We start from the raw sequence: 12,744 nt of genomic DNA, 5'->3' as shown, positions 1-12,744 counted from the left end.
CAGCAAAACACTTCCAGCAGGTGGGCTATTCCTCTCTCCACTCACCATCTGGTTACTGTGAGTAAATTATTTTTATAACCTCATGCTTCTGGAGTATTACTTTTTCTCCTGATGTGCAGGGTGAAGTGTTGGGAGAGGCTTATGTGGTCCAAGTTGAATTCTTTCTTTGTCCATGGAAGATGTATTTGCCTCATCCATCATTTATTTGGTCCCAAGGCTCGGATACATTATGTTATTTATTTGCTGATTGTATCAGCTTAGTACACAGCATAATGTGTTATAATGGAATAGTGGGCTGGAGTTGACAAGGGATGGTTCAGGGGTGAAATGTGGTAAAAGAAGAGAGTGGATGAGAGGCCATTGAAGACTGAGGGTAACAAAGGACAATTTTTGGTGGGAAGAGGAGGACATTAAGGAGAGGTGGTAGAAACCAATGAAGGATGTTAAAAGGTATGTGAGCCCCCCCACGTAATCCAAAACCTCAGAAAGAAGAGGAGGTACAGGCAGGATCTGACAGTTTTCACAGTATAGATTTCACTGTGAAAGAAGCACATTTTATCTGGGTTCGTAGTGACTGGCAGATATCTGGGTGATTGTAGCCTTTTGGCTCACTCTCTTTGGATGCCCAGACTTTCTTTGTACAGCATTACTGCTGGTAGCTAAGGAAATCTGCTGTTTGAAACAGTATACAGAAAAGATGCTCCCACATGCAATTCAAAATAGAGGCTTAAGTCTTTTTGCTTTCCTAAATCCTGTAGGCACTTTGGAAGATATTACTTACATAAATATCACAGCTAATATTGTATTTTCTTGACAAAACTATTAACTTCACCGCAGATATGCTTAGCATCTTCCCTTGTGTTCTGTGTTAGAATGATTTCAGATAAAGTGAATTTCCAAGCTTAACCACATGTGATATTTATTTTAATTGGCAATCGGATTGAATAAAATCCACAATTTGTTTCACTCAATATTGCATGAATTCCTGAATCATTATTTTCTTCAGTAGCAAGACTTGTAGAAATGTAATTTTCCTACTCCTTTTTGCCTTCTAGCATGCCCTGAATTTCTCAGGTTCCATAATCATTGTTGCTTCTCCTTGAAGTAAAGGTTTTATTAAAAACTTTATTACAAACTTGATTAAGCATCTAACCAAAATTCAGGAATAAGAAAATGCTGTCCTATTTGTTGTTGTCTTTGTCTCTGCCCTGGAAGAGATAATGAGTTTATCTTAATTTGGGTGTATATATTTTTGTTTAGAGGTTGCTTTCTTGGGTATAGTTTTAATTGGGGCAGTGGGGGAGTTAGCACTGGAGTGATGTGTTACTGCTTTGTGGACTTAAGGAAACTGCATGAGGAGATGCTTTCATCTAGCATAAAATGCAGAGAAGTAAAAACCTCCAATAACTTCACATAAAACAGAACAACTACGTTTAAATGTCTGCATATGGATTTGCATATGTATAATTCAGAGCAGTTTTTTAAAACAGATGCATGCAAAATTTGTAACTTGATACTATGGTTTGTTGCTCTGAGGAAAAAATGTACATGGATTGTTGAGTCTTTCACTGTTGTGTTTTTCTCTCCTTGGCAGAATTCTGTCAGTAGTGGAAGCATCAGTGCATACTCAGCAGAACATGAATTTGAACCATTTGGGGGTGGGTGGAGAACAAAGTTGAAGAATGGGCACGCTACACATTAGATTGCAGCGAAACCCTTGCTGTGCTCCCATATTTACTGTGTAAGGTGTATTTATTTTCTGAAGATACCCAGTAAAACTCAGTTCAGTTTATCTTTACTTTCCCCAAACCACAGACTTCATAGGCACCTGTGTTTTAGTGGCTATAGCTTCAGGTATAGTTACAAATGTTGATTTTTCCTTTTTTGTCTGTGTATGTTTTTACTGTAGCTACACTGCTAAAGCTGTGGTTTTACTTTTTATGTCTTCCCTTACTCAAAAAACATGAAGCTGCTCTGCGGTTCAGCTTGATTAAATATATTTAGACTTCCAACCCTATGCTAGTTTTTCCATTTCAACATTTATCCTTTCTATGTGTCAGTGAGTACGTCGTATGTGTTAATGCCACAGATTTTTAAGAAACTTGGGATGAAATGCTGTGGGTGCATCATCTATGTAGGTAGTTTGTTACCATGAATAGGAGTATTGGTGTCATGGTAATAACAAGCAGACCATCTGCCTCCCAGAATTCCTTCAGCTACTAAATAGTTTAGTAGATGACTTTGTGTGAGTAATAGATGTAAGCAGCAGTGCAGGATGACCGTGTCAATATTTTTCGTTTCTGCAGTCTAGATACATGCCCATGTTTTGTGAACCCAGTGGAAACAACCTCTGCTGCTGAATTTCTGAAGCCTGCTTTGTGTCTTCAGGTCTGTCTGGAGCTTCCTTAGCACACCACTAAGAGCAAGCTTGGGTTTACAATTGTAATATCTTTGCAGGAAGAGAGGCACCATGTACCAACACTTGCTATTGTATGTACCAACATTTGCCATTGATATGTAATGAATCTCTTTTTTTTGTAGTGTTTTTTTGTTTGTTTGTTTTGGGGTTTTTTGTGGGGTATTTTTGTTTTGTCTTGTTACTTATTTTCCCCAAAGATTTAATTGAAATTGCAGCTTTTGAGTAGAACATTATTCTTTTAACTGCCTAGCAACGACCACCTCCCTCTGACCTTCAGGTTGAAACATCACTGTACCACAGCAGCCCATTTGTACTTGCAGTTAGCAATTCAGGTGATGGCATATTAAAGTCTCTTGAATACTGGGGGGTATTTTTCAACCTTGTTTCCAGTTTCTGAACATCTGCATATTGCTGTGTTTTTAATCTTTTATTTTTGCTTTATTTGCTTTAAAAATGGGCTTTAAGGTTTTAGTTATATCATGAGAGGCTGAAAATGAGTTAGACCATTGAAGTATTACTCCATGAAACTACCACCCACTGTTCCAGGGACACTTAGCATGGTTTATTTTATTTCTTCATAATGGGCCAGGAGTCCAGGGGAAGACAAGTAAAGATGATTTAAATATATTGCTTTTGGGGGAGCAAGTTAAAATTCTGAGCTTGTAAAGTAAAAGGAGGGAGGGCATGTTGTATACAAAATAGTGTAAAAGGAGGAGGGGGTAAGGTTCATTTCCTGTGACTCTTGTAGAAAGTCTCTGCACTGTTGTGCCACTGTTTGGCCCTTCATACCTACGTGTTGTGAAGTGTCCCTTGATGTGCACTGCACTGGCCAGGGATGTGTGACCTGCTTGGAGCAACTGGTTTGGATTTGGTTGTACAGGGAACACTGAGAGATCAAGTGGGAAGACCAGCCTTAGAAGCTGCAGAAATAAAAGCTTTTTTTGCAGGGACCTAAGGTGGACTGTGTAGGTGTTGCAAAGTGAAAAAGCTTGGCCTTTTCTCAGCATCAGTGGTTGAAAGGGGAAAAATAAAGTCTGCTCAAATGCAGCAGGATGTGGTGTGATTAGTTAGGACAGACAAGCAGCTTCTGTATTTAGAACATCTGCTTGGAGTGGCAGTGGGGTGAGCTGAGCCTCCCTTGAACCAAATGATCTGCAGTCTCTTCCAATGCTTTCTTTGTAAGATTTTACACTCATTCCTTGGGTGAGAGCATTTTGTATATCCACAAACAATTTGATTTGTGGTACAGCATAAATAAAATCAGGAGACTGTTTTTGTTATCGGTGTTGATTCCCTGAGCTGTATATTAGACTGGAAGGGTGAGTTCAAAGGTGTCAGTGTTTTCAGATAAAAACAAAGTCAGATGACATGCAGTTTGGCTGATGAGGTGGAGATTATCTGAACTAAGCCGTGTGATACGACATTCATGACACATTTTCCTTGCATAAATGCATAGAAATGGTATTGTATTGTTTCTCCCATTTTGTTTCCCTGCAGTATTAATTTTAACTAATATACCAGGCTGAACTTTTAAATAGTTTCATAAATCTAAGCTGATGTGTCAGCTAGAAAGCTCTCCAGTTCCATTAGGTTAGCACTGGTAAGGTAACACTGACAAGAAAAAGGAGATTGGTAACAGAAAGGTTACATGGCATCATCTTGTGGCTGTTTTAGGCTTTCCTGCATTGAAGTTACTTTTTGAGATTCATGAGATAAAATGAAGGCTTTACTTTCTTTTTAATTTTCAAAATTAAACATTTATTTGGGGATTTACTTAATGCCAAATAATCCTAAATCTTCACGTAATAGGTAACTCTTCTAAGCATTGCTAAGTTTTTCTTGGATTTCAGGTTAGCATGGCCTCTTAATTCCTCATTTTCCTTTGGGAAATGAGATATTATTAAAAAGTTAAATCATACTGCTCAGATAAAGATGTCCACTGCTGTCAGAACAACACTCCACATTCACTCTAATTGCTTTTCAGTTCACAGTGTAACCCAGTGATTGGCAATTAAAAGAAGTAAAATATTGCCAGTTGGACAGTATTGAGACTGTCTTTTGATCAGCAGATTTTCTGTAAAAAAAGCTATGTTTCAGTTTGTTTTCAATAGGTTTTCTGTGTAGCAAAGTGTTGGTGAAATGTCCACTGCTATTCACACACACAGAGAGAAATGTGTCTTGCTGTAAGTAAATGTAATTGTTGCTGACACTAAAAGGTACCACTTGGATTTGATCATTCAGCTGGGCACATTTTATTGAGACACTGACATATTCTCCCTGGTCTGGGAAGAAAAGAAGATTATATCATTGTCAGGTGCTCTGCCTGGGAATGCAGGATCTATGCAAACACTTTTGGGGTGGGGGATTGGCTTTTTACTGTTCTGCAGCTGGGCCATGCATTGCCCTCAGCATCTTAGCCTCTTGGAAAATCCAGGGAATGGTGATAGGGAGATTGGGACCTGGTTCTTTGCTTGCAATTCCAAAAATAGTAGTTAATTCCTTTGATAAATAATTAGACCTATAAACTTTGAAGGAAATTATATTCTGTTTCCTGTGTTTAAAACAGGGGCTTAGGCATCTTTGTCCAAAATAAAGACTTAGGTTAAGGCATCTTACAGAGTGCTATTATATATGTAGTACAAGTTTATTTAAAAAACTGTAAATGGAATTGTGCAAAGATACAGACTGTGATGTTATGCACAAGCACAATCCTTTATACCACAGAGAAAAACCTGTCTTTTGTGACTGCAATTTAGCAACAATGGAAGTTAATAAAAACCCAAATATATATATATATATATATACTGGTGGTGATCTTACCGATTTTAGCAGAAAGTATCTCTTTGAGAGATCCTATTGCAAACAAAAGACTGTTTAATGAACAACAACAACAAAAAAAGGTTTCTTGTGTAGATTCAGTATATATTTTGAAATATTTTTTCTTGCTGTCCATTCATCTGTTGAAAACAGTTTTCTGTATTAAGACATGAAGGAGTTTTTTTACTTTCCTACAAGCAGAGCCTTTCACCTACACCATTCTGTAAACAAAAGGAACAGTCAGTCCTGGCCACATCTTCATGTGAAAGGTATCTCCTCTCTCTGTTCTCATTTATCATCTGGAATGAACAGTCTTTGAAACTTAGAAGAATAGCCCATTTGAGGGTCTGGAGCTGTCATTCTCCATATCAAGGTTTCTGTGGTTCATTAACTATTCTGAAAATGGCTAATGATCACCAGGTTTTTTTTTAAATGTGTCTCCAGAATGATGGGGGAGAAATGCTAAATGACAATCTCCTCTTTCTCTGCTGTGGATAATTAAGCAAAGGTGTATGTCATGGAAAAGTGAATGCTTTAAGAAACTAAAAAATGCAAGTAATTATTTTAAATAAAGTCTAAGAGGCCTTGATAACTGAAACCTGTGAGTATAGATTAGGTCATCTGGATTCCTAGCTCTGTCACTGCCTACCTGCCTGCCCTTTTTTTGCTTGTACAAAGCATTTTCAAAAACTTCCACCATTTTTGGGCTTTCAGATCTTGGGCATCTGGTTTAATATCAACGTACACTTTCTTTCAGATTTTGCCAACGTGTAAGTGGATTTCCCTACATGTAAGTAAATAATTGTAAGTGATCAAAAAGCAGTAATTTAACAACTTAATGCATGACAGCAGAACTTCAGCTGATTCCACATGTGCATAGCCTATTACAAATTAACATTTTCACACAACCTTCACTTTAGCCATTGCATTTTACTGTATTTTTGTGCTCTGATAAGCAAATTTATGCATAAAATACTGTGGTAATGTTGATCTTTTGCCATCCGTTTTCCATACTGCAGATAAAATTGTATTAAGGTCTTTATTTTTGCAGATCCCATGTATTCAAAAGTGTTTCTATCAAATTTACAATGCAGAAAACATATTTTGCATGCCTTTGAAGTCTTTTTTACTGATTTGCAAAAGATCTGAATTAACTTTGCGTTTCTTTGTCCAGAAATTTCTGGCTAGTGCACATAGGCAACATTTTTTTGATCTTAGATGAGGGATTTTTATGACTGGTACTTGCAGATGCTGCTGATACATGTAATGCTGAGAGTACTCAATATTTTACTGTAGGAGATAAACAGAAGAATGAAACAAGAACATTTCTTGTGCTGGGAAACAGTTTATACACATTTTTTTCTGAAATTGTGACTTACAATAGGAGGAATTACTGAAAATAAAAGGATTCAGATGTAAACTCACAGATTTTATAAATGCTGAATATGTACTGAACCTCTTTTCTTTGAACTTAATGTATTCGCAGGTGGCTTGCTTGTTGACAGGTATTTACATTTTGAAACTTGGATGTCTTTGACTCATTGCAGTGATTTCTGCAAATGTCAATTGATTGATTGATGGATCTGACCACAGACTCTGGTGTGATAGTGTTTAACTCATTAGATTAATTCATAAGCCATATGACTGCTTCAGTTGCTGCTCTTACATCATTCAATAACAGTTTTCAACAATTTTCTTTCTCCATCAATAGTAAGATGTAATCAGTAGTTTTCTACTGTTAAAATTTGGGTGAAAATGTAGACCATGCTGTTATATTAATACAATTTAAAATACTATTAGGTTCTTTCTGTGTCTGATGCTAGGATGGGCAAGGCATTGGGTTTTGCCATGGCTGTTTGTTTCCAGCCACAATTGTGTGGCTGGAAGAGTTTTTGTTTATCAAACAACTAGATTGGAAAGAGCCTTTTTTCTTTTTAGAATGGCTTGTTATTGCTGAAAAGTAAGGTGGATTCCAAGAAGTCACAGATATTTGGAGCTATGGATTTTAAAAAAAATCTTCTAAGCTTAAAATAGGTTAGAAAAGTAACTGAGGGATTTTGTGTGTGCTTGCCCTTGTTTTACCCTCTTCTGGACAATCATTTGATAGACATTTGTTGGAAATCCTATTGGCCTTCTAAAGCATTTAGATCCCAGTTAGAAGTCAGTATAAGTGACATCCAAATCTTTTAAAAAGCATTGGAAAGCTTACTTATGGCTGATTTTAGGACTTTGTAATGTTTAGTATAGAGGAACAAAGAATTGCTTGTTTTTCAATAAACTGTGGAATCATGGGGTGAGAGAATCAGTTATTTTTCCATGCCTTCCACCAGCTGCCTGGATTCAAATTTGGCTTGCATCCTGGTGTTGGCAAGTGAGATTTGAACTATCCTGATTACTTTTATTTGAAAAATAGAAAAAGCATTTCACTGTCTCCTGCAGTGGGGTAGTAGTATTATACTTGATAGTCCTGTTATGAAGATTAAAAAAAAAAACAAAACAAAAAAACCAACTTAAACCAGCATGGGCTGAGAGCTCAGAGTGTTCTTCAATCCCATGACAAAGAAGTCAGGGAAATGAGAGGTTTGGTCTGAAGTAAATATACCATGGTAGGTGGGGGTTCATATAATCAAGTACTCCTGAAAAAATCTGAAGTGTCCAATGACACTTTATAGTGACCCTCCAGTACCTGAAGGGGCTACGGGGAAGTGGCCAAGGACTATTTACAGGGGCATGGAGTGATAGGATAAGGGGTAATGGCTTTAAATTGGAGGAGGGGAGCTTTAGGTTAAACATTAGGAAGAAATTCTTTCCTGTGAGGGTGGTGAGACACTGGCACAGGCTTCCCAGGGAAGTGGCGGATGCCCTCTCACTGGAAGTGTTCAAGGCCAGGTTGGATGGGGCTTGGAGCAGCCTGGTCTGGTGGGAGGAGTCCCTGCCCATTTAGGGAGGTTGGACCTACATGATCTTTAAGGTCCCTTCCAACCCACACCAGTCTGTGATTCTGCAGATGGGTGACACTTAGGTCAGACCACAGGAAATCTGATTGTGCAGGTTGGAGACCAGGCGGTTGAGCACCCTAATTAACAAGAACATGTAATTAAAATTCAGGCAGATGGGCCTTGGGCAGGTGAATGCATTTCCTGAATGCATTTTGTTGGCTGTGTGTACACAATATCTGCACAAATAAATACTTTTACCTCAACTGCAAAATAGCCTGGTGCATATGCTGAGCAGTTGGTCTGCGGGTGCTGTGCACTCACCCGGCACTGCTGGAACTGCCACATCTCAGCCCTTAATGGACCAAAACGAGTTCTGAAATCCTGAACATATGCAAATATTTTTAAAACTCAATTTGTGGGTAGGAAAAAAGGCCTATGTGTGGAAGCCTATAAATTTAATAACCCTATATAATGTGTTTCTTGCGTTCTTTTTTTTCTTTCTTTTTATCTGCTACTCGCAACTATTAGAAACAGCGTATTAGGCAAGATAACACTTTGTTGTAGCTTTAGAAAAAATGTTGGCTGGTGAGTTCATTGTGACTCCCAAAGTTTAAAAACAGCTATTTGGCTGAAAAATCGGGTCATAAAAATTCCAAAATTATATTTGTTCTTGGGTTTTACCTCAAATTCTAACAATTTATCAATAATTTCTGTGAACTGGAAGTTCAACATCTGATCTATATTAGAAGGTGATGAGAAGTAATTGGTGGAAATGTCTTTGAGAGCATCCAGTAAAGTCACAGCATCATTCAGACTGTTACTGCTGATGTTGATTCTAACTTGAGGCCAAACCTTAAGCCCTGGAGACCCCACATCAACAAATCACAGAGATTTACAGCAGTTGAGATGTTTCTGTTGACTTTGTGGTTATTCCCATTGACTGGACCTGAACAAGTAGCTGGGTGAAGTATCTTTTTAATATAAAGGGAATCAGAAATTTGGTGGATAACATTAAAGCTGTATTGTAAATGGAAATTGGCAATCACGTTCATATTGATTCATACTGGGAATGCAGCTGCTTGCAAAAATGAGTAGCTTAAGTATCACAGTTTATTTCTACTGCTTAAATCTTTTGACTATGAATCTCTGTGCCCTGTCTAGCAGTTTTAGGAAGCAAGTTGATGACAATTTGTAGAGAAGGACTATGAAGTGTTACGATTTTTCAGGATGGGCTCTCAGAAAGACTTTATGCTTTCCTAAGTTTATTGTGGTTTAGAAAATACTGGGATTACTTGTTGTATGTATTTGTTAACCAAGTAGTGTGCAGTAAAAATAACGAGTTGAACTCTCTCTAAGTCCATACAGTCACCAGAATTAGATTAAGGACCGAGACACAGTCAATCATTTTAAGAAATCTGGGAAAAAAAAAAAAAAAAAAAAAATCTTGGTCGTGATGTTCATAAGATTCATCAGAGTAGTCCAGTATGTGCTGGGTTATTGTAATATAACGGGTACTCATATTTTGCAATGTAATCTTAACATGCTGTAAAGGAATTAAGGAGTAAATAGCAAGTGTGCTCATTTCTTTAACTTAATCAGTCATGTTGTCACAGAAGTTTCAAAGACATGCTTATTTAATTATGAAGTGCAAAGTAACTTTACATCTATTACTAAGGGAGCAATTTGCTTATTGTATCATCTTCTTTTAATGTTTAATTCCTTTTCCTGTAACTGAATACTTCTTGTCGAAATGTGTCATAACCTTTTTAGCCTGGGATAAGTTTCTTGCAATCATTTCTTTTATTAATGTTTCTACCACCTGAGGGAAAGGCGGATATTCTGCTAATGATTGTGTTAATCAAAAAACTTCCTGTATTTCTGCACTGCCCAAGTTTATGTCATTACATTAGCAGGCACAGGAGATGAAATTGGAAACTTGTTATGTACTAGAGATTGGATTAACTTGTCTGTTTTGTGTAGACTGCATGAAGACTTTTTATATAATTTTAAAATATTAAATCTGCAAGACAGTTATTCCTCCTGACAGGATCTCTGAAGTCTTAAACGCAAGTCCAGTGTTCTTGTAAAGAGTTTGAACTTTGTGCTCTAATAACTTTGCTATTGCAATGCAGACTGGAATGCAGTGTATTTCTTTAATGAACAAAATAGTGCACATTTTAAAAATTCTTTGGATTCTGGAATATCTGCTTCATCTGTATAATGTAGGGGCATTAGACATTTATATGTAGTATACAATTTTGAGCTGTTTCTAGGCTATAATAGATACTATAACTTCCACCTTTTGCCTTTTTTAGGATTTTTGTGTTGTCTAGGCAGTAGATTTTCTTTTTCTGAAAGGTTTGTTGAACTATAAGATAGTTTTGTTGGAGTGGAGAAGGGACTTTTTGTGTTTGCCTTCTGTCTTAAGCTTTCTTTGGCAGAGTTCTCCCTGGGGTTTGTGTGGCCCCCGATGGAAGGAGTGCTGGAGCCTTCAGCAGGGATCATCCTGCCTCCAGCTTCTCAGCAAGGTTCTAAATAGCACAGGGGGTCTGTAAAGCACTTTCTGGGATTCTCAAATACCTGTTGCTTGCAATAACAGTTTTAAAAAGACTGTGCATGATTCAATCAATGCTTTTCGTGTGCGTGGGACAGCCGGGGAACTTCTGAGGTTTCTGTTAAGGACCCTAAAGCATCTAAATATAATTGGCCTTTTTGTGAGGAGAGGGTTGTGAAAAAGAGTTTGTCAGTGTCAGTATCTCTGTGCTTGAAAATCAATACCTCTGTGATCCTTAGTCTTCTTTCTCAGTTTTGAGAGCTTCAGAGAAAAAAAAAATTCCTCTTAAAGTTTAGCAACTATTCGGTATGCTTGTTGTATTGCACCTGGGTAGTGCTTTTTATTTGAATAATGGTGGTTTATGTTTTTTCCCTGCTTTGCTTATATAAGTGCCTGCCTATTTGAATAGGGAAAAGCTTTAGTTGTCTCTTCAGTGTGTCTGTCCTTTAAAGTTATTTCAAATACACTCTACATCTGTTCTTTTTTTGGCATTTGTTGGGGAGGAGGATGGTCCTTCAGTGCCATCACCATTTTCCTCCTATGGTCCATCTGGCAGCAGGTGTTGAACACTGATGCAAACCCAGTGGTACAAGCCCTGATCAACCCCTCTGAAGTCTCTATTGGCCCATCTGGTAGATTCTGCCAAAATGATTTCCAGGCTTGTGTCATATGCTGCCAAGCTGTTGGCTCAGCTAATATTTCAGTGCAGGTAGGAAATCTGAGGAAAACTTTCTGACAGCTAGAACAATATTTGAGGGAACAGCAAATTCTGTTTAACAAATTTGCTTTACTTGATGAATTTAAGCCAAAGATATAATTGCAACTAATTTTCAGCATCACGCCCTCCCTGACATCCCTGAAATGTTACTTCAGATTGCATTCTTCATATCCAGTGGTTGGTTAAATTAATGCTCTATCAGAAACCTGCTCTGCACCAGTGATGAATTTTAAAATAATTACTGTGCTAATTTCTGTAAGATTCTTTATATTTTAATTGCATGTTTCCTAGAAAAAAAATTTTCATTTTTATTTCCCTAAAAGTGGTTGCTTTTGTTTCACAGTTGGTATGAAATTCTTTGCAAAACAACATGAGGATTGATTTTTTTTTTCCATGTCTGTTGATACATTACAAATAAAATTATGGATGGATTCTTACTAAGGCACCAAGTAGCTTGGTGAGAAGTGACCTAAAACTATGTTTACTTACTGTTGTTGGTTTGTTTTTTTTTTTTTTTCTTTTGTTTTGTTTTTCAGAAGTTTATTACAATTCCCTAGAGAAGATGATGTTGACATTGCAATGGAAATTCTGGTTCAGTGGACCTCCCAAGGCCTTGAAGATGTCCAGCTGGTAAATTACTCTGTTCTGCTTGACCTACCAGGCTCTTCTTCAAATACAATAACTCTGAAAAACAATGCTGAGTGCTTTTATCCTACTGGACAACAGTGCAACAGAGAGACCAAAGTGCTTCATAGCCAAGACCTCTTGTACTCGTATGCAGCTTACTCTGCCAAAGGAACTCTTGAGGTAATACAACCATTTGTCTCTGTCATTTGTGGTGAAATAGAGTTAGGAAACATCAGCTTTTCTTAAACTTGGCTGTCAAAGTGTGCGTGGTGAAATGCCCAGCCTTAAAATAAATATATTTAGGTAAAATAGGATGTGACCAATCGCAGTTCAAGATTAAAAAGCAGTCAGATCTGAACACTTCATATGATAGATTTTATTATTTTATTTTTTTTTTAAAATCTCATCTTATAAATTGGCATCTTTTTCTTGGGTGTAAAAATCTGAAAGCTGTGTCTAGTGCTACTTTTTATGCTTGTTGATGGGTAAGTGCTACTGGTTTGAGGCATGGCTGTATGGGGAGGGTAAGATGAGTTTTTCTGCAGTGAGACTGGCAGGAGTGCTGGGCTAATACCTGGAGCTCCTGAGTTATGGAGGTTGTGGATCTCATACTTTCTTCTGTGGCAACTCAGCTGGCACATCTGCTGTTTCCTCTTGAAAACCTCAATTT

General features: G+C 37.5%; 1 protein-coding gene across 1 annotated transcript in view; it reads left to right on the top strand.

Annotated features, from left to right (window-relative positions):
• Positions 1-12,744, top strand: part of NAALADL2 (N-acetylated alpha-linked acidic dipeptidase like 2) — a 189,653-nt gene that overhangs the window by 34,471 nt on the left and 142,438 nt on the right. The window contains exon 3 of the mRNA XM_008497711.2: positions 11,984-12,254. Coding sequence (XP_008495933.2) covers positions 11,984-12,254 — 271 coding nt within the window. The remainder of the gene's footprint in view (positions 1-11,983; positions 12,255-12,744) is intronic.

This window comes from Calypte anna, chromosome 9 (assembly GCF_003957555.1).
Source record: "Calypte anna isolate BGI_N300 chromosome 9, bCalAnn1_v1.p, whole genome shotgun sequence".
Classification (NCBI taxonomy): Eukaryota; Metazoa; Chordata; class Aves; order Apodiformes; family Trochilidae; genus Calypte; species Calypte anna.
The sequence above is the reverse complement of the archived record's forward strand: the minus strand, read 5'-3'. Positions and strand labels throughout refer to the sequence as shown.